Source organism: Tympanuchus pallidicinctus, unplaced genomic scaffold (genome assembly GCF_026119805.1).
Source record: "Tympanuchus pallidicinctus isolate F22 unplaced genomic scaffold, pur_lepc_1.0 scaffold22, whole genome shotgun sequence".
Classification (NCBI taxonomy): Eukaryota; Metazoa; Chordata; class Aves; order Galliformes; family Phasianidae; genus Tympanuchus; species Tympanuchus pallidicinctus.
This window is the reverse complement of record NW_026294739.1, coordinates 4,416,668-4,438,655: the sequence shown is the minus strand read 5'-3', so window position 1 is coordinate 4,438,655 and position 21,988 is coordinate 4,416,668. Positions and strand designations below refer to the sequence as shown.

The following is a 21,988-nucleotide window of genomic DNA, read 5'->3' as shown; positions in this document are numbered from 1 at the left end:
TTCCACTCGGCGCCGCGTCGTCGCTCCCGGCGCCGCGGCCGAGCTCGGTGTCCCAGGGCGGGCGGCGGCTCCGCGCGCCGGGTCCCGGCATGGCGCCGCACAGCGCTCCGCCGGGGGGACGAGGGCCGTAGGTGGGGGACGCGGAGGGACCGGGGGGGCGGAGCGGGGATCGCGGGGCCGCGCGGGCGAGACGGGTCCGTGCACAGCCGCTGTGTTGTCTCCCGCAGCTGAGCGCCGGCCGAGGAGCGCCGCCCGCGCGGCCCCGAGGATCGCGCAGGCATGGCTCACCTGAGGGACTTCGCCAGCCAGGTAAGGGCCGCCCGCCGCCGGCAGTCGCGGCTCGGCTCGCAGCCCGCGGAGCCGCGCTTTGTTCGCTGGCAGCTGTCGCCCCGGCCTTCGGCTGAGGCGGCCTGGGCACGCCGCGCCGAAACCCGGCGGAGCGGGCTCTGTACGCTCGGTGCGCCGCGGGGTCACAGCGATGGATGTGCTGCTGCGGCTTCGGCATCCTAAGGGCTTCTCCGGCCTCAGCGATCCCGTGTGACGCTGAGCGCTGGGGTGTCCTACCCCTCGGGGGCTGTAAGTACGTCCTGCTGTCGTGATGGCATGAGATGATGTCGTGACTCGGGGCTAAAAGCACGTGAGCGGTATCAGCTTGGATCATCCTTCTTCTGAGCTTGGCTGCTGGTATGTTTGGTGGTTGGCAGGTGTTAGCGCTGAGTGCAGATCTCTGGGGAGAAATCTGGGTGTTCCTCTTTACATAGAGTCAGAAGAGCCCCTTAAAGGCATCTGGTCCAACCTCTGCACTGAGCAGGGACACCCACAGCTCCATCAGGTGCTCAGACCCCATCCATCCTGACCTCGGGTGTCTGCAGAGATGGGGCAGCACCACCAATCTGGGCATCCTGTGCCACTGCTTCGCTGCTCTTAATGTAAGAAATTTCTTCCTTCTGTGATCAATATCCAGTTTGAGTCTTTCCTCTTCTGGTTTGAAACCGTTTCCCCTTGTCCTGTCACAGCAGACCCTGCTGAAGTGAAGTCTGTCTCCTTCCTTCTTAACAGCCCTTCTTCAGGTCTCTCTGGAGCCTTTTCACAGAATCACAGAATGGCCTGAGTTGAAAAGGACCACAGTGATCACCTATTTTCAAACCCCCTGCCACAGGGAGGGTCACCAACCACCACCAGACCAGGCTGCCCAGAGTCCTTTCCACTTATAGTTGTAGTACTACAGCACTAAAAGCTTCAGCAGTTTGAGATGATGCTTCCTCCAAACCCCTTCTGGTTTAAAATTGATTTGCAATGCATCTTGGTTTGCATGCTGCCTTTCACATACACTGTTTCCTCAAAGCACTGGTGGAATTAAATGCAAATTTAGTGCCTCAGTGTGTCACAGTACAGGGAGAGAAATGAGAGAAGGAAGGATTCTGTCTGCTCAAGGCAGGGAGCTGAGCTCTGTTGGTGCAGAGTGGTTGCTCTGAAGCTTTTTTGTAGACAGCGTTCAACAATAGAGACTATTAAAAGTTCTGGTTATCTAACCTGTAAATTAGGCAAACGTCAGGTGTCTTAAGAGATTGTCATACTGTGCTAACTCCAGAGCTCAAATAGGAAAGCAGTGTGTGTTACCTGTTCCTTCCTTGGGTCTCTTCTAGAATCCTTGGTGGCACCTTATACTCTGTTTAATTGGGGCTTCCTGGAACAGCAGTGAGAATTGGCTTAAAGTTCTGTGTAATTGTACAGATCAGTACAATGGGAAAGGCATTACAACAAAGGTGTGACGATGGAAGGACCAGCACAATAGAGAGCTGCTATAAAGGAAGGGCAGAAGATTGTTGGTTTACAGAGGAAAGCTTCACCAAGGAGGAATCTCCAGAGAGATCCTTCCCCAATGGCAGTCAGCCCTTAAATGAGGTCTAAGAGAGGTGCAGCCAGGCTCCACCTGTTCCAGTCACACAGCTGAATTGCCTTCACCTGTGCTCCCAGGGCTGATCAGCTCCTTTCCCGGGTGCTCGGTCAGTGCTTCAGGCTGGGACTCAGCAGTTCCCATATATTCTGCTAGCCAAGTCTTAAGCACTGGTGAGGAGGTGCTGTAAAAATAGAGAGACTATAGGACTTGGATTGGGATGTCAGGGTCTTGATTTGTCCTTATTCCTTATCTGTTGCTGATGTGCTGGGTTACCTTAGGCAGATCCCTAAGCTGCTTTATCTCAGTGCTGCTCCCTCCCTGCCCAGGCCAGCTGGGTGCTCTCTTCTCTAGGTTGACCTTTGCTGTGTACACACTGCAGTGGGCCTCTGTTGGGAGCTCTACCCTCTCGATGATGTATTTGCACTGCAGTCTTTAAAGCTCCAAATCCAGCTTGTTTCCAGTTCTGTTGTTCCTTTAAGTGACCTTGAGAAACTCTCAAGTTCTTTAGCTAATACTTTCTTACCTTGAAGCAAAACAGTGCTATCAGTGAAGCAAGTTGGGAGTCTCAGACAATAGATTATGTATGTGTTTCATATTTGAGGTTCAAAGTGTTGAGAATTTCTCTCTTATGCTCCTGAAGCTGGAAACTGTCTCGGGTTCAGCAGCTGACCGTGCTGTCGTTTCACAGACAGGGAAGTTTCAAAGAGATTAGATCCCAGATGGCACATTACTGGTGGATCATCCTCGTCCTTCTCACACTTGTTTTCTTTCTGTGTGTACAAACAAGATAGTGCTCTGTGTGCTGCCCAACTCTGAGCCATCTCTAGTCTGAATGCACTCAGTGGGGAGAAACAGCACGAGGCCTTCTGCTCCAGAACTGTGATGTAACACAAGCAGTCAGACAAAAGGTGAGCAGTGAAGTGCTCATCCCTTGAAGGCTTATACATTGCAGCACAACAAGGGGAGCAGTCAGCTCTTCTGGCAGTGACCCAGAGCTCTGCTCTGCAGCCCTGGTGGGGTCTGTGAATATCTAAGAAAATGGGAAGATCTCGAGCTGGCCAAGAGTTGCAAAGCTGAGAGGTGCTAATGATGTGCTTTGGGTTATCTGTGACTGTTTGTACAGGTGTGAGTTATTTCATCTGGCTTCTTGCATTTCTACTAATAAAGTTTGTAGCTTTGCAGGGCAGTTCTCTGACAAAAAGACTGGTGCTGAGATCAGTGGGTATTTAGAAAAGGGACAGATTCTGCTTTTTATGACCCCTCATTGCAGTGCTCCACATGAACAGATTTATTGGTGCAGGAGCGAGTCAGGTTACATAAAATGTGTTATTCTATTCCCCTACATCCTGCTGCAGTGTGGCACAGGGCATACTCTCACCCTGTCACCTAAGAGCTTTGAAGCATTTCCAAATCAGTTTTGAAGTGCAAGCTACAACAAGGTAAATCTAGCACCTGCAATTGAATAGTTCTGGCCTCATTCCTTCTTCTCACTCAACAGGATTTCCAGGTGCATTCCAGTCAAAAATACAGAAGGGTAACCAAATATCAGAGTTGTATTACTTTCTTGAGTTCCTTGGGCAAAGTTTTCTTGTGCTTGTCATGGTCTGTCTTCTCTACCACCCCTGAGCTGCTTTGTTCCTCAAAAAGCACGATACACCTACCTCAAAGTATAGACGCTTGTTCAGGAAGCTGTGATGACAGAGCCTGCAACACAAACTGCTGGCTGTCCCAGAAGCTGCCTGAAGCAACCAGTGCTCTGCTGTTGTCCCATTCTTGAAGAGTTTCAGCCCCAATTCCTCAATGTGCCACACAAGGCTGAGAAGGGAAGCAGTAGCTCATCCCTTGTCCTTTGTTTTCTCATGGAAAAAATGATCCAGGTAGGAGGAGAGGGAGGTTTCCTTGCAGTCTTGCTGCCCTGCAGAATGTGTGCTGAGCCAGGTGCTGCTCAGAGATGGTTCTCTTTCTCTCCTTGGTGGCTGGCTGGTGGGATGAATGATGTTCCTCCTGTGCAGCAGGTGACTGCGTGAGGCAGTGCCTGGGCCACTTTGCTGCCCCTTCTTGTTAAAGAGGCCAACAGGTGGGAACTGCATGTAGTCAAGCTGTTCCTCCTGCACCACAGCTGTTGTTCTTGTGCTGGTTTCTGACACTTCTCAAGCTCAGATCTTCCTTTCCTTCACTCTCTCCACTCTGTTATGTATCTCCATCTCATTTCCTCACTGCCTATCCCCTGCAGTCTGCTCCCAGTGCGTTTGTTCAAATACAGCCTGTTTGGGTGTAGCCATGGATGCAGAAGGATATTTGGTTATCCATCTGTATCTTGGACTGGAATGCATGTGGAAATACTGTTGAGTGAGCTGACTGTGAAGCTTACTCCCTGCAGCAATGTACTGGGTGCAGAAGGCAAACAACATGTAATGACTGCTTGGTTAATCAGTAAGGAGCACCCAGGGATGCTGCTAAACCTGGTGCTAGTTGCAAAAACACCACTGCCTCGTGCTCAGATAAAATCTCTGCCCAGCTCAAAGTCCTTGCATGGGAGTGGTCCCTTTGGGTGACGTGTGAGGTGAGACTGAGAAGTTCTGGGTGTGGAGAACTCCCTGTAACCACTTGTCTGCTTCCTGTAGGTCAAGCTGTATTTGCCAGATTTTTTTCTTTTTGTTTAAACTAGACCTTTTTTTAAGGCAAAAAAAATTAATCACAAAGAGACTTTTAATAGCATGAAGCAGAGCAGGCCCTCTTGGTCTGCAGCTGAACAGAATGAAAGAACATCAGGAGATGATTCTTCCTCCCTTGTTGTGCTTATTCTTATCAAAGAGTTAACTTTGAAGCCCAGCCACTGTGAGTCAGTATTTCTCTGATGGTCATGTCAGTAGCTTCCTAGTTGATATGCTTATCAAATAAGGAAAATGCTATTCACTCTTGTGCCTGAGTGTGCCAGCTGGAGGAGGCTGTTCCAGAAGTGCAGACAGGGTGTCCATGTGGCTCCTTGTACTGTGGGGTGGGCAGAGGCCTCACAGAGTGCTGCTGACCTCCTGAGAGATGCGAGGCTCCGTCAGGGCTGGGTCTGCCTGAAAACCAGGCTGCAGTAAAGGCAGCTGATGGGAATTGGTGTTTGTACTGCTGGAGTATGTTGCCCTCCAACAAGTAGGGGAGGCGAAAATCATTCAAATCAGTCAAATGTTTGAATGTGAGAAGGGAAACGTGTCTGTGAACTTCTGATGGCCTCTGATCTGTGCCTATTTTCTCATCCCAGTCTTCAGATGAAATTTGGTTCTGATACACCTCACCTGCCTTTCATTCAGGTATGGATGAGTCCTTGCTCATGAAGCTCGTTTGGCCCCAGTTTGGTGCCTGCACTTGAGCTGCATGCCACATCAGTCCTGTCCCAAAAGAGCTGCTGCCTTCTTAGGAGTGGATCCTGCTGACATTCTCCTTTCTGGCCTCTCTCCTGTTCCTCTCCAGCTCTGATCTGCAGGAGCAGATGTAAAAGTCTGCTTCAGCTCTTATCCTGGATGTGTTCTTTGATACGTTTCTGAGCCCACGTAGGGCCTGTGGGCTTCAGGTGAATTCAACAACACAGCAGATGTGTAGATAGGAGATGCAAGGCAAACAGATCTGGTATGCATGGTGCTCTGCAGGCTGCTGTGGGACTTGCTGACCTTTGCCTTCTCTCCCTCCCCTTTTAGCACTCCAGGGTGGATCCTGAGGAACTGTTCACCAAGCTGGAGAGGATTGGCAAAGGATCATTTGGTGAAGTGTATAAAGGGATCGACAACCGCACCAAGGAAGTGGTTGCTATCAAGATTATCGATCTGGAGGAGGCTGAGGATGAAATTGAGGACATTCAGCAAGAGATTACAGTGCTCAGCCAGTGTGACAGTCCCTACATCACCCGCTATTATGGCTCCTACTTGAAGGTAGGACAAAGCCAAGGCAATTCTCTTGCCAGAAGTTTGGAGACTGGGTTGGGCTTCTGCAGGAGCCACAGCTGCTGATGGTAAACAGCACTGCTCGGGTGCCCAAGCCATGGGCGTTGAGTCAGTGTGGCAGCAGGAGCAGCAGTGGTTCTGTCCACTGCGTGTATGTGGTTTTCATATAAGGCTGGTCTTTAAGTCACTTGCAGAGCATGTGGAAATGAGGTTCCTGGTATGGTCCCAAGAGCAGGGCACTCTCTTACCACACTCCCTACCTTACGAGGGAACAGGAGCAGGGAAGGATGTACTGAAGGGTTGAAGAAGTAATGAAAAGAACAGGGTCTGAGTCTTTGAAGGAGTGGTGGAGCAATGAGGTGGTGATGTTCCTACTGAGAACAGGTTCAGGAACCCCCAATAGAAGTTCCTAATGATGATGCCAGCTGCTGGAGGCATGTGTAACTCTGGCTGTACGGCACAGCAATCCTTGAGCTCTTTGGATCCCGATTATTCCTTGCATATTTTTCACAGGTGATAATGCACTTTCTCAGCATTCTGCCAAAACCACCATGAAAGCTGTGGTTTTGTGGACCAGCTGCTTATCTCCTACCAGAAGCTCAGTCTGGAAATCTCTTCTCTAGGGAGAAAGAAAGTGCCTTGCTGACCTTAGCCTTCAAACTGGAATCCTGTTAATGTAATCAAAGGCTGCAAAGCTCTCCTGTCATTGGCAAGATGTGCTAGATCCGTTGGAGTGCTGCTGAGTGGCTCCAGACAGACAATATACTTATCTCCCTGGGCTGTGCAGTCTGGTGCCCTCAGCAGTACTAAGCTTGCTTAGGCAGAACTGGAGAGAAACAAATGTTAGAGGTAGGAGCAGGTCCTCTGTTGTCTCTGAGAGCTGTGGTAGGCAACATTTCTTGTGTTGTGCACAAGGGCTGTTCACCTCAAATGTTTTGCTTGTCTGCCTGATCTTAAGCCGTCTTTGCTCTTGGACTGTGCTCTTACTTGCAGGGCACCAAGCTGTGGATAATCATGGAGTACCTGGGAGGAGGTTCAGCCTTGGATTTGGTAAGTATGTGGTAAGCTCTGGGCCCTGACATATCTTGGCTGAAGCTTTGATTTGTGAAATGCCTGCAAGGCAGATGCTGACTTGCTGTGTGACATCTTTCTGACAGCCCTGTGCCTGAAGGGGAGGCAGTGCAGGGTGGATGTGCTGGTTATGCATATGCAGCACAGAGTAAACGTTTGCATGGGGCTCAGCTGTTGAAACACAGTTCTCCAGGGTGTTCTGTTGCTTTACAGCAGAAAAAAACAGTGAAATGAATTTGACAGCAGTAAGTTGTTCTTGAGCAACATAAATCCATAGCTCACCTAACTGAAGTCTTGTGCTTGCCAGAAGTTTGTGGTTCAGTGCTTGCATGGCATCAGGCTTTGGCAGGGAGTTGGCCTACAGTTGGGATACAGGTGTTGGTAATACTGATCATGTCTAACAAGCTGCCCCAGACTTCAGGGGAACACTAATGCATAGTAAACACATGGAAAAAAAAAGTTCTGCTGTGCTGTATTCTTTCACAGGATTCTGCTTTTCTCTTTGGGACTATAAAGCCTGTTCTTCCAGAAGGAACTAAGGTCATATAGTGAAAACTGCTGAGCCTGCACTGAGTTGGAGGAAGGGTGCAGCAGGGGGATCTGTAATCAACAGCAGAAGGCAGGGCTTGTTTAGAAGAGAACTGATTAAAAGGAGAAAAGTTGTGATACAGTACCTTGTCATGCCACAGCCAGAAGGCAGAAGTTCTCACTGCTGTTGCAATGGCTGAAATTCAGCTCTTGCATGCTGGCAAAGAGGCTTGAACAAGAGAAACAGATAAGGTGTTCTGTTCACCAGTGTATTTCCAAGTGAGAGCAAGAGATGAGCATCCTGCTGTTTGTCTGGGAAGCCTTTAAGAGACTAACAGAAAAGCCTTCAAAGATTTTCCATGTCATGTAACCAGGTGCAAAGTCTGGCATTCTGCTTGTAGAATAAGATGTGCACTGGGCTGTGTGCAGTCGGTGCTTCCTGCTGAATATGATCTGCTTGACAAAGGTTTCCAAGTAACAAATGGGAGAGGCTTGAAAATGCAAGCATCACTCACCCTTTAAGTTGTCTTCCTGCACTTTTTCAGCTAAAGCCAGGGCCCTTGGAAGAGACTTACATAGCTACTATCCTGAGGGAAATCCTAAAGGGCTTGGATTACCTGCACTCTGAGAGGAAGATCCACAGGGACATCAAAGGTAAGAGCAGGGAGCTCGGCTGTCTGTGCTGTAAGGGATATTCCAAACATAAATTCAGAAGGATGACGCAGAACTAATCTGAGAGGTTTCAAAGACTGTTTCTTAGGGTTGCTTGTTTCTGAATCTAGTACTTCTCATTTTATTGCAGCTCATGTTTTTGTTGTCTTCAGGATGTAGTGCAACAGTAAGGATCTGTAGCTCTTCTCTGACACTTGCAGTTTGCATGGACACAGGGTATTAAAGCAAAGGAGTCAGTGAATGGTGTGCTTCACTATCAGCTGGCTGTTAGGTCTGGGTATTTGCTTTTCTGATGGATGCCAAGGCACATGCATGCTGGTTATCGTGGTGAAAAACTTACTGCAGTGGTGTCTGCAGGCAGGTTTCATAGCCCAGGAAAGTCAGGGCTGCATGTGTCCTCTTGTCCTGATTGCTGTGGCCTCGGGCCATGTGCAGGGCAGAGAGATCTGGCACCTGCCTCCCATAGAGAAGCCTCACATCAGGAGCAGAGCATCAAAGGACAGCAGGAGGGCGGTGCTGGATGCACACTGCCTGACCCTCTGCAGGAGGGCATGTGAACAAGGAGAATGAGGAAACTTCATGCAGGGAGACACAGAAAGGATTTAGTTGTCTACGTGATATTGCAAGTTTCTATAGCTGCTAGCTCTGCAAACCTACAGCCCACCCTCCCTCCAGAGCCTGAGCAGTGCTGCTTTCTTAAGCTGAGTGAGTGGGAAGCAAGGCCAGGATGAGTGAGCTGCTTTCAGGGATCTGCTGTTTAACCTGTACTGAATGCTGCTGAAGGGCGAGGGGAAAAAAGTAAAGATCATTTGAGGTACCTTGGGCCAAGTGCCTGTCACCTTTGTGCATCCAGGAATCACATCTAGTAATTGTGTGGCCCTTCAAATCTACTCCTTATTACCACCACAGAAGTATTCTGGGTTACCCAGCAGAACACAGGGATGAGTCTGACACTGGGAATCCAAACTGAGGTTTACACGGAGGCAAAGGGGGATGTTGTGGGATGTCTCTTCCCACTGGTCAGTTCTGTGTGGGTTGCAGATGACTTGGGAACTTGTGGACTTAACACTTATTTGTGTGAACAGCTGCCAATGTGCTGCTTTCGGAACAAGGAGACGTGAAACTGGCTGACTTTGGAGTGGCTGGACAACTGACAGACACACAAATCAAGAGGAACACCTTTGTGGGGACTCCATTCTGGATGGCACCAGAGGTCATCAAACAGTCTGCTTATGACTTCAAGGTGAGCTAGAGCAGGAGAAGGGTTGCTTGATGCTGCTGCGGGGGGTGGTAGGGTTAATACAGGGAAATGCTGCTGGTAGTGTACTTTCCTATCATTCAGGGTTTGTAGAAGTTTGTCTATTAGTTGTGAAGCACCCTGTGTGATCTTATGTGATGAGCCCTTCAGCTGTGCCAAAGTTGCATGCTTCTGTGTTGCAGAATTGCCCCTTGGTGCTCTGTAGTCACTGTTCTTTACTCCTCTCTTAGGCAGACATATGGTCCCTTGGAATTACAGCCATTGAATTAGCAAAGGGAGAGCCTCCAAATTCCGACCTCCATCCTATGAGGGTTCTCTTCCTGATCCCCAAAAATAACCCTCCAACACTTGAAGGTCACCACAGCAAGCCCTTCAAGGAGTTTGTGGAAGCCTGCCTCAATAAGGATCCTAGATTTGTGAGTACTGCTCTCCATTTCTGCCTTTGAGTGTAGGACCTGTAATACCCCTGTAGGGCAGTACTTGCTCTCTACTGAAGAAAAAGTAGTTCTGAGCTTGCAGACTGGCAAGAATTGAAGGTGGTACACTTGCATGTTTATTGTACAGAGAAGGTTAGATGCAGCTTGCTTTCCTTATTTATTCCAGAGGCCAACAGCTAAAGAGTTGCTAAAGCACAAATTCATCACACGCTACACCAAGAAAACCTCATTCCTAATGGAGCTGATTGACAGATTCAAGCGCTGGAAGTCAGAGGGCCACGGAGAAGATTCAAGTTCTGGTGATTCTGACATGTATGTACACACTGCACAGGGAAGATGCCCCTTCTGTGCCACACGTGCCCAGGTGCAAAGCGACCGAGGTCCTTTTCCCCACCTGGGTTGGAGATCATTGTCATAGCCAGGAAAACATGTGAGCGTCTGTTTTTGTGGGAGTGACTGCTGCCTGAAGAAACAGGCTTGTGCCTCTTTCTGCTTCATTGGAGCCTGCTATTCTAGTCTAGTCTTATCTATGGAACCTCTACACCTCCTGAGTGCAAGGAACCAAAAGCAGTAGTGAGAAACATCTGATGTAGTGAAACAGGGCTCTTGTTACCTGTATTTTATGTGCATTCAGTCATATGTATCTCCTTTCAGAGAGCTTCAGGCTTTATAACTGTGGCAATACTTATATATATATTTGTGTTTGTGAATCAGTGTGTGGGAGAGAGCTTGTGACTACGACAGTGCACAGACAGAACCATGTGTGGAGCTGAGGCTTTGTCCTGACCTCCCCTTTTCTTTGGCAGTGATGGAGACACAGAGGACGGAGACCAGGGCCCAATCTGGACATTCCCACCAACTATTCGTCCCAACTCCTTGAGCAAGCTGCACAAAGGAATGGCACTTCATGGTTCCCAGAAGGTCTGGTTGCCATCTGTTCCTTTAGAAGTGGGCTAAGCTAACACAATCCCATGGGGCTTGGTGAAGCTGCCAGTCGTGCCTGTTCTGTCTAAAATTTGCTTTAGTCCAATATCAAGGCTAGTGCCTCAGAGCTCTCCTCCACATCCTCAGGGTAACACAAGCTGTGGTTTTCCTGAGATCTGGTGAGGTGCCATTGAGGTGCAGTGAAATTAAAAAGGGCTTGGCAGCTTGTGAGCTTGGGAAGCCTTTGCATGTGCTTATAACTTCTTTCCTTGTTTTCTAGCCTTCTGAGCCCATCAAGAGACAACCACGGTCACAGTGTCTCTCCACACTTGTCCACCCAGTCTTTGGGGAGGTGAGTAGGACCTTGGCTCTGCCAGCTATTGGGCCATCTTCTGTTGCTAGGGTACCAAAGCTCAGGAGTGACTGCGTGGCCTGTCGCAGATGGACAGAAAATGAGTTTGAAAATTCACTGTTTCTTTGCCTTGTGTTCTGGGTGAGGATGCGGAGGTGCAGTAAAAGCTACAGTTACTGACAGGATAATGTTTGTAATTGGCTTTTTAGGTGAGTGCTTTAAGGGAGAGAGGAAGATAATCACAATGGAGCCCACTGGCAATGATCTTTAGCTGCTATTCCCAGCAGGAGAGTAGAAACGGGGGGTTCTTAGTAAGGAATACCTTAGACAGACACTGTGTGCCGGGATCCAGTGGGCCTTCTTTTGGGCTGCCAGTCACAGATGCCTTTCCCTGCTCCTGAGGACTTGCTCTTTTCTATATCCTGATGCTGTTCCAGCACAGGGCTCTGCTTTCCCAAGGATGGTCTCTGGACTTTGCAGTAGACTTGGAAAAAGAGTTTATGTGGAAAGAGGGCTTACTGCTTCAGGACAAAAAGCAGAGGCTGTTCCGGAAAGCAGGCATTCAGTGCTTGAGACAGCACTGCTTAGGAAACGGAGAACTAACAGACTGGGAGATCTTAGATGTCTGTTTCAATCTTAATGATTCTATGGATTGTGCTGACTGGCCTTTTCCATAGTCCACTGTGCTCGACTGCAGAGGTCAATGCATGAGGCAGAAGGTGCTGCTTCTCATGCAGCATATTGCTGGCCATTTCTCAGTCTTGTTTGTTTAGCAGCCTTCTGGGAAGAGCTGTGGGCTTCTTAGCAGCACCACTGTGCTGGCATCAGATGGGAGGTGATGTCTTGGCCTTCCATTTCTGCTTTGGCTCCTTTGCCCCAGACTTGCTGCCCCTCCTTTCCTTGGGTCAGACTTCCCTGCTGGCCCTGCTGATCCCACTCAGCAAAATCAGGAGCAGGGGAGGTGCTGGGCCATCTCTGAAGTAACCTGGCTTCTGTGTACAGTAGCAGGAGGTGGGAAAAAGCTTTTCTCCAAGACCTGTAGGAAAACTGCTTCTCAGCCAGGTGTGTATGTTGTTCTTCTCAGTGCTGGCTTCCTACCAACAGCATCTGCTTTGCACTGCTGCATTAATGTCTCTGAAATCTGCTAAGTTGTGATCACCTCTTTCCATTAAAAGGCTGGAGCTGGGCTTTGTCAACAGAATTTCTAGCGATATGGTGTTCATGAGCTTTTGTATGGCTGCCTGCATCTTTATTATTGGGTGTTAATATGGAAAGTGACCCACAGCAGGTCATCAGCACGGGTGTGGGCAATAGCAAGCCCTGAAACCCAGCTTCTCCTTCTGAGGAGGAGAGGACAGGCTCAATATTTGGGCCTAGAGGGCCAAGCCGGAATAAGAGCCAGTCTGGATGGTGCAGTGTAGCACAGCCCTCTGCCCCCTGCTAACCTTCAGAAAGCTGCTCTGCAGCAGCGATGTAACACAGCCCACGCACGTCAAGCTGAAGGGCTGCAGCCCTGCGTCACAGCGCGGCGCTGGGTGGGCAGCTTCCCTGCAGGACAGCCCGTGTCTCCTCCTGCCTCTAAGGCAGGCAGTCTGTGGTCAGGTGATGTCCAGCCATTCGTGGTGTCCTGCTTTCTGGCCCGGGGAGGAAAGGTGACCTCCAGCAGTCAGGAGGGCTGATACTGCAACTGCAGGCAAAGAGCGGTGGGGCTTATGTAAAGCTCCTTAATTGGCATAGCCTAATGGGAGCCTAATTGAGCTGGACAGGGGTTAGCTGGCAGGTACTTCTTGTTCCACAAAAGGGGTTGATTTTCGCACAGCACACTGCATCCTGGTGTGCCAGGGAATGAGCTGCAGCATGAGCTGCTTACATGGGAATGGTGGGAAACTGACAGAGAATGTGACCGTGCAGTGGCAGACTGCTTTGGGCTCAGCATCAGCAATGTGTTGAGGTTTCTGTGATGTAACTGAATGATGAAGGCACAGCCATTTCAAATCAACAGCTAGGATTATGCACAAGGAGACTTGCACTTGCTAAGGCCCACTGAGAGAGGGCTAAAAATGCTAAGTGCAAGCAGAGGCTTCGTACCTTGGCCCTCCTGTGGGCTTTGTTCCCCCATTCTCCTGGGGAAAACTCTTTTCTGGAGCTGTTGAAGTGATGACTAATCCAGATCCTGTAGTGTTCAGAACCCTGCCTGTCCAGAAGCCTTTGGTGTGCGTCTGGGTGTTAGGCTGTCCTCAGCAGCAAAGAGATTGTACCAGTTCAGATACATCAGTGTTTTTTCAGGGCTATTGATCCAGCACTAGTATCATACAGGATGTTTAGCAGCACATCACAGCCTGTGTTGTAAGGAATTCAATTGCTGTTATTACCTGGAGGAAAGCCTAAATTCCAGACCTTGCATTCTCATCTTTCTGACCTACAAAAAGGCCATTTTGAAAGACGTGGGTCCCCTCCTGCACCCTCCTGCTGTCTTCCTACAAGGGGAAGGAACTTGATGTCTGCACTGCTTGACAGGTGCTCCCTGCAGTGAGCTAAGGAGCTAACATGCTATTTCTGGGTTGCAGCTTAAAGATAAGCACAAGCAGACCGGAGGCAACGTGGGAGCTATGGAGGAGCTGGAGAATGCCTTCAGCTTGGCGGAGGAGTCCTGCCCTGGCATCTCTGACAAACTGATAGCACACATGGTGGAGCGGGTACAGAGGTGAGTGAGGGTCCTCAGGGCAAAGGTGGGTGCCAGTGGGGCAGGGCTGGCAGCCAACTGCACTGCTGTTATGCTCTGCAGCTGCAGTCAGGTGTGGTGCTGAGCAGTCCGGGCATCAGAGGCAATAGGATGCTGTCAAGTGGGGAAAAATAGATAGCCTTAAACATGAAGGACTGAAAACACTGGCCCTCCTTAAGGCCTTGTTACCAAGTCATTACGGCTTTGAAGCAAATATGCTGTGGGGTTTGTTCATACAGACAGCTAACAATCACAGCAGGAGAGAGCACTCTGACTGCTGCACAGGGGTTACAGGATCTGTCCTCGTGATGCTCTCAAAGGTTTTAACCCCCAGCTGAGTAGGGGGGATACCCATAAACGCACCTTGGATGACTGAGGGTCAACGACTCTGGTATCATTCACTGCGAGCAGCCTCTAATTGTCAGTATAAGCATGAAACTGACACTTTGAAGGCTTGTAAAGCCTCAGGGATCCTGGTTTATTTCTGCTGTAAAACGATGGTGCTCAGAACTTCCTGTTAGGCTCAGGTAGAATCTGTGAAGTCACTGGAACAGGCTTCTCAGAGGGGTGGTGGAGTGTCCTCCTCTAGAAATATGCAATACCTGCCAGGCCGCCTACCTGTGCACCCTGCTGCAGGGAGCCTGCACTGGATGATCTCCAGAGATCCCTTCCAGCCCCTGCAATTCTTGGCTGTGTTCCTGAAGTGCTGGGGCTTCCTTTCAAGACTGACAGCTTTATCTAGAGAATGGATAGAGGTTAAACAGAGGCAGCCTCACTTCTGCCCACAGGGCTGGTTGGGCTGTGTGTGCTTCCTGCAGGTGAGGGTGTTATGTGGCAGCAGTGACCTGTTCCTCCCTGTTCTTTCTTGAAGGTTTTCACACAGTCGGAACCACCTGACCTCTGCCCGCTGATGCAAACATTCCCTGCTGCTGTTCTGAGAGGAGGAAGGATTTTTTCCAGCTTCATAAGAACTACATCTCTAATCCAGACCACTGTCTGCTGTTGGATATAACATTGTGTTACGGACTCCAGGACATTTCAGAGCCTCCATATTACACGTGTTTCCATGATGACCCAGGGTGAGGTTTGCAATGCAAGTACAATTTAGACCTTTTACAGAACCCAAGATGGGTGGTCTAATTGTTTTTACAATGTAATCAACGCGGTTTTTAATTGTTTCCCTATGGATGTATCCATTTTGGCTTGGTTTGAATCCCACTGGTAAATGGCTGCCTGCTGGAGAAGGGGAAGGCTCCCCTCTATTCAGCTGTGTGTGTTTCAAAGGCCAGCCTGACGGGTTCAGCCTCCCACCCTTCCTACAGAAGTGTTTGTGAGCTGTAATGTGTGAGTGCAGGTATGTTTGCAAGCTCTAAGTGCACTACAGCCTCTGGGAAAGTTAGAACAGCTCCTTGGATATTCTGAAGGATTCTTTCAACTCCTTCACATGCCAGTAAAGAAAGCTTTTGACTCTAGCAGCAGGCAAAGTAAAGTAAGTAGGCTGCTCTTCCCTAGCTTGTTCCATGGGAGGATGGGTTTGCTGACTGCTTCTTTTTTGGCTCTGGGACATCATTTTGCATTAGGCGTTGGTTCATGTGATGCAGGCAACAGCAGAACTTGCCTTGGGTCTCCAGAGGCTGGGAGGGGCCAGTGGTTATGTTTGGCATGGGAGCTGCTGGGGTTTCCTTCCCTGGTGCTTTCTGCAACTGAAGGTTTGGTGCTCAGCTTTGGGCAGGCCTCACCTCTGAGCTCAGTGGACAGCTGCATGTGCCCAAACCTTGCAGAAGGATTAAAAAGAAGGGAGAGGAGAGGGAACACAGCAGCCCATGGCCAATACTGAGGGCTTCAGTTCTTCCGAGGGCAGCTCCTGGGACAAGATGCCTGTCCTCTGCAGAAAGATGAAGGTGGGATGGCTGGCAGCAGAGGCATCCGTGTGCTGTGGGTGGGAGTTTCCAAAACCACTCTCAGCCTCTTTCTCCATCTTCCTAAATGAACCTTCTGACTTTTCTTTCTGCCTGGGCTGGAAACCGGCTGGAGCCAGGGCTCTGCTCTATCTGTCAGGCTGGGGTGGTGGTTGCTAGCAGAGACTGAAACGTCCACGGCTGCGGTGCCTGCTTAAAGGTGTGCTGGCAGGGCCATCCCAATGAGCTTTGCTTCCTGTATAGTACTAGTTTATAAAGCTACTTTTTAATTGAGGTTGATATAATCTATACTGTCAAGGTCTAGAAAAATAGACTTAGGATAATAACTTCTGATAGCCGGTTGCTTAGCAATCTGCTCACTAATTGTAAAGATATTCCCATTAAGTCAGCAAGACCTTAGATACCCAGATCTTTCTGAGTGTTTGTGTGAATGATGTGGCTCGCCCCAAAGCCACTGAGAACAAAAGCTGCGGCTGTTCAGCGTTTTTTAAAGGAGAGATAGGTAGGCAGAGTGTTAGTGGTAAGGCTTGATTTTTGGTACTTTGATTCAGAGCTGCAGATGGTAAGTGCTGGGCTAAAAGGAGCTCCAGAGGAGCACACGTTTCCCCATCCCCATGTGCGGTGTTCACTTCAGCTTGTGTCAGTCCTTTCCTGTTCCTCTCTGGTGGATAAATACGGGCTCAGCACACACTGTGATCTCATCTGCTAGAGAAAAGGTGCTGCTGCTTCATTGCGTTGGAGCTGCTGCAGGGCCGTGTTTCTCCAGGTGAGCAGCCTTGGAGCCTGGCCTTACGAGGAACACAACAAACCCATCTTTCCCTCAAGAGGAGGAGCTGTTAATGTATAGACACAAAAGTTACTGAGTTGAAGGCAGAGGCTGCAGTCTAGCAGAAAGGGCTCCTGCTGCTTTAAAATTGCTGTTCATGACAGTAGCAAGTTGTGTCAGTAAGGTACCTTGTGTTATTACTCACATGCACTGCAGTGTAATGAGTAAAATTTTTAAAGGAAACAATCCCCACAGCCTTTGTCCAGTATTCAAAACAGCAATGGTTTTAGTTTTTAAAAGCATTGAAAGGGATCTGCCACTTTCAATAAAGTAACAGAATAAAGGAGGCGGGGTGTACCTTTTTATTACCAGGTAAGAAGTATTTGTTCAAGCTGCAGTTTCTTTGCCTTGTGCCTGGTCCTGCCCTGCATCTTCCTGCCCCGTGCAGCTCCTAGCAGTGCCCAGCGAGCCAGGCTCTCCGTCAAACCCTTCACAGCACACGTGCAGTGCTCCACTGCACCTGGCAGGAATAAGAGGCTGAAATCATTTCATATCAAGATGCTATTTACTTCCACGACATAACTCAGCTGGTTATAATATACTTGGTCGATCCACACGTGTTCACCTACAACAGTTAATTGTTAAAAATGAAGACACTAATAAATTAAGGACATTTAAGTTACACGGGACAACGGTCATCACAACAGTGGCAGTGAAGAGTGAATCTGCAGTCACCTGAGCAGTCTGGGAAACCTCTGTTAAAACCCCCACCTGCCTCCATCCCCCAAAGCACTGTAGACCATAATCTGAAGTCCTGGAGAACACACAGGTCAGTCTCTGTGCTTCCCATGTTTGCAGGGATCTCAGCAATCCTCTGTCCACACAACACTTTCCTTTTGCTTTCACTACACCAACTCCTGGGTCCTTTTTCTACTATCCAAATACCAAAATAAAAGCAGGATACCTAGAGCCCCTCAAAACCACATCCATCAGCATTTGACAGTGTTTACCTTATTTCAGTCCTGTGGAAGCAACCAACTGTGACAGCTTTGCAAAAACAACAAATGGCAACCGTGTCAGCATTAATACAGAGATTTAATGGAGTCCTCGCACACTAATGCTCCATCTAGAATCCAGTGACTTTTACACCTTCACGAGAAATAGAAGATGGTTCCCCCTTGATATTTAAAGGTAAGAAAAGGGATTCTCAAAAGTCTTTACATGACACAGAAGCACAAGCAACAGTGACTTTCCGAGAAGCTTGTTCTCCTGTATTGCTTTAAATGCCTTGAAAATAGCATTCACACAAGGGTGAAGTGTTTGCCATCCCATGCCTTAAGTAACACCTACAATAGGATAAAGGAACTCTGGAGCTGTGATATAGACTAAGCAAGTGGCCCTCTCAGCATGCACCATAGCAGAGTTCAGAGGAGAAACCACACACCCCACACCTGCACCAACCCACAGCGTGCTGACACCTCAGCAGAGGTTCACACTTCCCCTGGAAAATCGTTGCCTTGGCAGCCTCTGAGTAGCAGAACTGTTCTGCAAGAGCTGCTGTTTCTGTTCAAAATGCACTTGTTACGCTAATACATCTGTGGGACCCTGTTAGTCTAAGGCCTGCAAGCCAGCTGACATGGACAGCAGTGGGGCCGTGGCTGGAGCCAGCCGTGAGCATCAGGGAAGGGAACCCCTGGGAGCCAGCAAACCTGCTGCCAGCAGCTGTGAACCACTCACCCCAGCAGCTGCTGCTTTCCCCCATGTATGCTGACCATCCAGTCATAGTATGAAAAAAAGGTGGCATTTGCCACCTGCAGGGCAGGCAAGGGCATTACTGTACAGATACAACTGGCACAGCGCACCTTCCACAACGTGCACACACCAAAGCTCTGCCGTTGTTAGATTCTCTCTAAGTAGGTTCAACTGGAGCAGTCGTGACCCTCTCCCACACCATTTGGAGTGGGCTTGATCCCTGTCTGCAACTGCCAAGCTCTCCCGTTCCATACCAGGTAGAAATGAGCTGCCTGGTTCTCTGCTTTATCACCTCCCCAGACTCCTGCTTCCACCTGCCTCTTAGCGATGTTTATGGCAGAGATCCAGCTCTGCTCCCTTCAGTCCGTGTGCCGATCCTTCTCGTCCTTGGGAAGCAGAAGGCTCGACCTGGCTGGGGAGCTGGTGGCCCTCTTGATCACCTCCATCCACCTGGGAAAGGAGAAGGAACAGGGCAGTAGGAGTGCTCAGCTTCTCACCAACACAAGCTCGTGCTTTTGTTACAGCTTGTATTGCTTTCACCAGACCTCACAAGACATCTGCTTTCCATCCTTCTTTCTTCTACATTTTTTTTTTTTAAAGGGAAATACTCATTCTGTTTCAGTAAATGAGCTTGGTTCTTCATACGAATGCTTGAGTTGTGGCAGATATCCTGCAAATGTGGTTGCCTGCTCAAGGAACAGCTCTACAGTGCACTGAGCTCGACAACTCTTATTAGAGCACAGTGTGTTCTCTTAGAACTGTACACAAAGTATTTATGCATGGAGAACAGGCTGGCAGTACTTCCCTTAGTCATACAGATTGCTTTTCTTACAAGAAACCACTTGCTTATTTGGAAAAAAAGCAGCAATGAAGAAAGCAAGACAAACATCAACAGTGAATTAGACTGAAGTTGCTGCATGACTGAAGATTGAAAAGCACAGCTCTGCTCTCTCAGGTAGCTGCTATGTGTGCTGCTTTCCCAAGGAAGGGAAAGCAAACGGTACATCCCAAAAAACCAACCCTGCAAGGCACAAAGCAGTGTGAGGGTTCTGAACAGCTCCAGACCCCTGGCACAGAGCACAGCCTACCGCCCTGGGTGTAACCACAGCCTTCCCCTGGAAGAGGATGCTTCTGCTTGTGGTTGGGAGGGGAAGGAAAATCTTTAGTGGAAGTATGTTGGGTGTTCTACACAATCCCTCAGAGCAGGAGGCAGTGGGGAGCAAAGACAGGGCTCTGCATTGCAACCAACGAATTAACAGCGTGCTACATACCGAGAAATGAATGTTAACAAAACATAAAATTACCTCTCAAAGGTGTATTTGCTCTCGGCCCTGAAGAAATACACGTGGGATTTGAACTGCAGCTTGAAGACATAATCCTTCTGGATGCCATCTGCCTCCACGGGGGAGCTGACCACGTAGCCGAGCAGCGGGAGGCTGGCCAGGGGATAATCATCCTGCAACAGCCCAACAGCATCGCCTGAGCACCAGGCAGCCTGCATGCTGCCAGTGCCAGGCCATCAGCACTGCCCTGCTGTACTGTGCTGCTGGGGGCTGTCTGGCTTTGCTTAGGAAGGATTGCAGGAGAAGCTGCCTTTATCTCTCACGAAGCCTGCTAACATCCCCCAACTCCCTGCACCGCATTCACAAAGTGCTGCTCCTGTCTCTGCTGCCGCCTGGGCTCCCTGCTCCCCCCTCCTTGCTGCGTCTGAAATGCCAAGCATGACCCAACATGATCATTAAAACATCCTTCCCCAAAGAAACACGCCCTCAGGAAACCTGAATGCAATAAACAGGTTTGGTGATTAATAAGATGAAGAGGCACACGTTGCACCGCACAGCTTGTTACAAAACCAGGTGCTGCGAGCACCACGGGCAGAGAAACTCCTGATGCCTGTGCAGCCCCAGGTGAGAAACAGACCAAAGGCTGCTCATTCACTGAGCTCCACCAGTCAGGTGTTACGACATCCTTCCCATGAAATGCAGAAGATAAGTACTATTAACAACTCCTGATTAAATCCTGCAAGAAGGGCCCGTGGCCCTGCAGAGACCTGGCTTCATTGAGTGCTACCAACCATTCACCCGCTGCTCTCCTTCAGATTGCAAGGAGAGGCACCTGGAGCTGAAAGCAAAGGGTCTCCAGATTCAGTCCAGTCCCTAAACATCAGCACACAGCCACGTGCTCACCTGGTGTGTTTTGTAGAAGAACAAGCAGAAGTTGGTGAAAACGACCCAGAGCTTCTGCCAGCCATTGCTGTTCTTGAACTTCCTTAGCAGGTACCCAGAGAGCTGGTTCTAGCAAGAACAAACAGAAGGCTGCCATGAAACCACTGATTGCTGGCCTCAAAAGAAAGTTAGCTGCTGCAGTCAGAAACCCTGAGCCCTCTGATATCACTGCTCTGCCTATAACAGCCCTTATACTCATGTTTTAAGTGGCCTCCTGCACATCACCTCACAGGGATACAGGCTGCCCAGGGAGTTGGGGCAGTCACTGTGCCTGGAGGTGCTCAGAGCTGTGGAGATGTGGCAGTGGGCATGGTGGGGTGGGCTGGGGTTGGACCTAGGGATCTTAGAGGCCTTTTCCAACCTGGATGATTCTATGATTACATACAGTGACTGAATCAATCCTCAACTGACCAGTTCTGCACACAGCTGTATTCTGCTCCACTGTGCATTCCACTAACATGGAGTTCTGAGGTTTAACTGCTCACTGGCTCTCAGCGTTCTGCCAGGCAGTGCACAGCAGTGCAACCCTGACTCATCCCTGTGGCCAGCCTCATTTTCTGCAGTCTGTAGCCAGGAAACAGTGACAGCCACAAAGGTGTGGCTTCATCCCTTTATTCACCTTCTTTCATTCCCCCTTTTTTTTTTAAACATGAAAAAAAAAAACCCAAAAAACAAGAGAAGGAGGAAAAAACAGAGAAGAAACAAAGATGATAAAAGCCATAGCTGTGGACAGAACGCAGCAGCTGTGCAAAGCCAAGCCCCAAAGGGAAGCAGGCTGCAGAGGAGTGCTACGTGGTCACTGCTGCACCCCAGGGTGAGTCCCCAGCATCTGTGCCATGGGGAAAGGAAACCTATGGCACTGAATGAAGGCAAACGGATCATAACTGGAGAGAAAGAGCAGAGTTACACAGAGAACCCTCTGAGAAGCAGAAATAGGAGGAAATCCTGTATCAACGAGGCAGCATCACAACTGCTGCTGGTTGAACCTCATGCTAACACAACACGTGGGTTCACGGAGCGAGAAGTCAGCTTCACTTGGCATCCCACAGCTCCTCCCACCAGCACAGAACTTGAGAGGGTTTTACCTGAATCATGCACAGGTAATCAGAGAGGGACAGGCTCTGGTTCCGGTACCAACAAACATGGGTGATTGTGTTGGGCCGTTGGGCCTGACCCAGCAAATAGCGAGGAGGAAGCTCTGGAGAAACAGCAAGAGAGCAGAAAACTGAGCAGAGAAAAGGGGGAGAGAAAAACAGAACGTTAGGGTAAGAAAAGTGATGCTGCAGAGGTGTCTGTTACAGGGAAATGGATTGTGAAAGAAGTGATGGTGTTAGAACACGGAACGGAATGAGGCAAGAAGGTGCTGGAAGAACTCACACGTTAACTCCCAGAGCCTGCGGTGGGCAGGTTTCATTATAAGGACACAAGAGCAATGATGTCTCCTTCCCAGGTGTATCATCAAGCAAAGGAAGGCTTCTTCCCTCCAGTAGAAACCACTTTGCTGGCTGAGATGTACAACTTCCAGACCCTGAG

The 21,988-nt window shown here is 49.4% G+C and overlaps 2 protein-coding genes across 8 annotated transcripts in view; one reads left to right on the top strand and one right to left on the bottom strand.

Moving 5' to 3' along the window:
* The first annotated feature begins 15 nt into the window (after positions 1–15).
* STK25 (serine/threonine kinase 25) lies at positions 16–16,821 on the top strand. Its single transcript, XM_052687249.1, has 12 exons — positions 16–131; positions 228–309; positions 5,587–5,817; positions 6,823–6,879; positions 7,974–8,082; positions 9,186–9,343; positions 9,589–9,774; positions 9,962–10,107; positions 10,602–10,716; positions 11,000–11,071; positions 13,639–13,775; positions 14,665–16,821. Exons 2-12 carry the CDS (start codon positions 280–282, stop codon positions 14,702–14,704), a joined length of 1,281 nt encoding a protein of 426 aa, XP_052543209.1. The 5' UTR covers positions 16–131; positions 228–279; the 3' UTR covers positions 14,705–16,821.
* Positions 16,822–17,554: 733 nt separating this feature from the next.
* The window catches only part of FARP2 (FERM, ARH/RhoGEF and pleckstrin domain protein 2), a 58,808-nt gene continuing 54,374 nt past the window's right edge, over positions 17,555–21,988 (bottom strand). For 5 of the 7 annotated variants that reach the window (XM_052687243.1, XM_052687244.1, XM_052687242.1 and 2 more), the window contains 3 exons: positions 20,417–20,524; positions 19,535–19,686; positions 17,555–18,680 (listed from right to left, as the gene is read on the bottom strand). In XM_052687243.1, coding sequence (XP_052543203.1) covers positions 18,590–18,680; positions 19,535–19,686; positions 20,417–20,524 — 351 coding nt within the window. In that variant the 3' untranslated portion in view covers positions 17,555–18,589. Of the gene's footprint in view, positions 18,681–19,534; positions 19,687–20,416; positions 20,525–21,540; positions 21,681–21,988 lie in introns of those variants that run through there. The other 2 variants (XM_052687246.1, XM_052687247.1) reach the window with 2 other exon arrangements.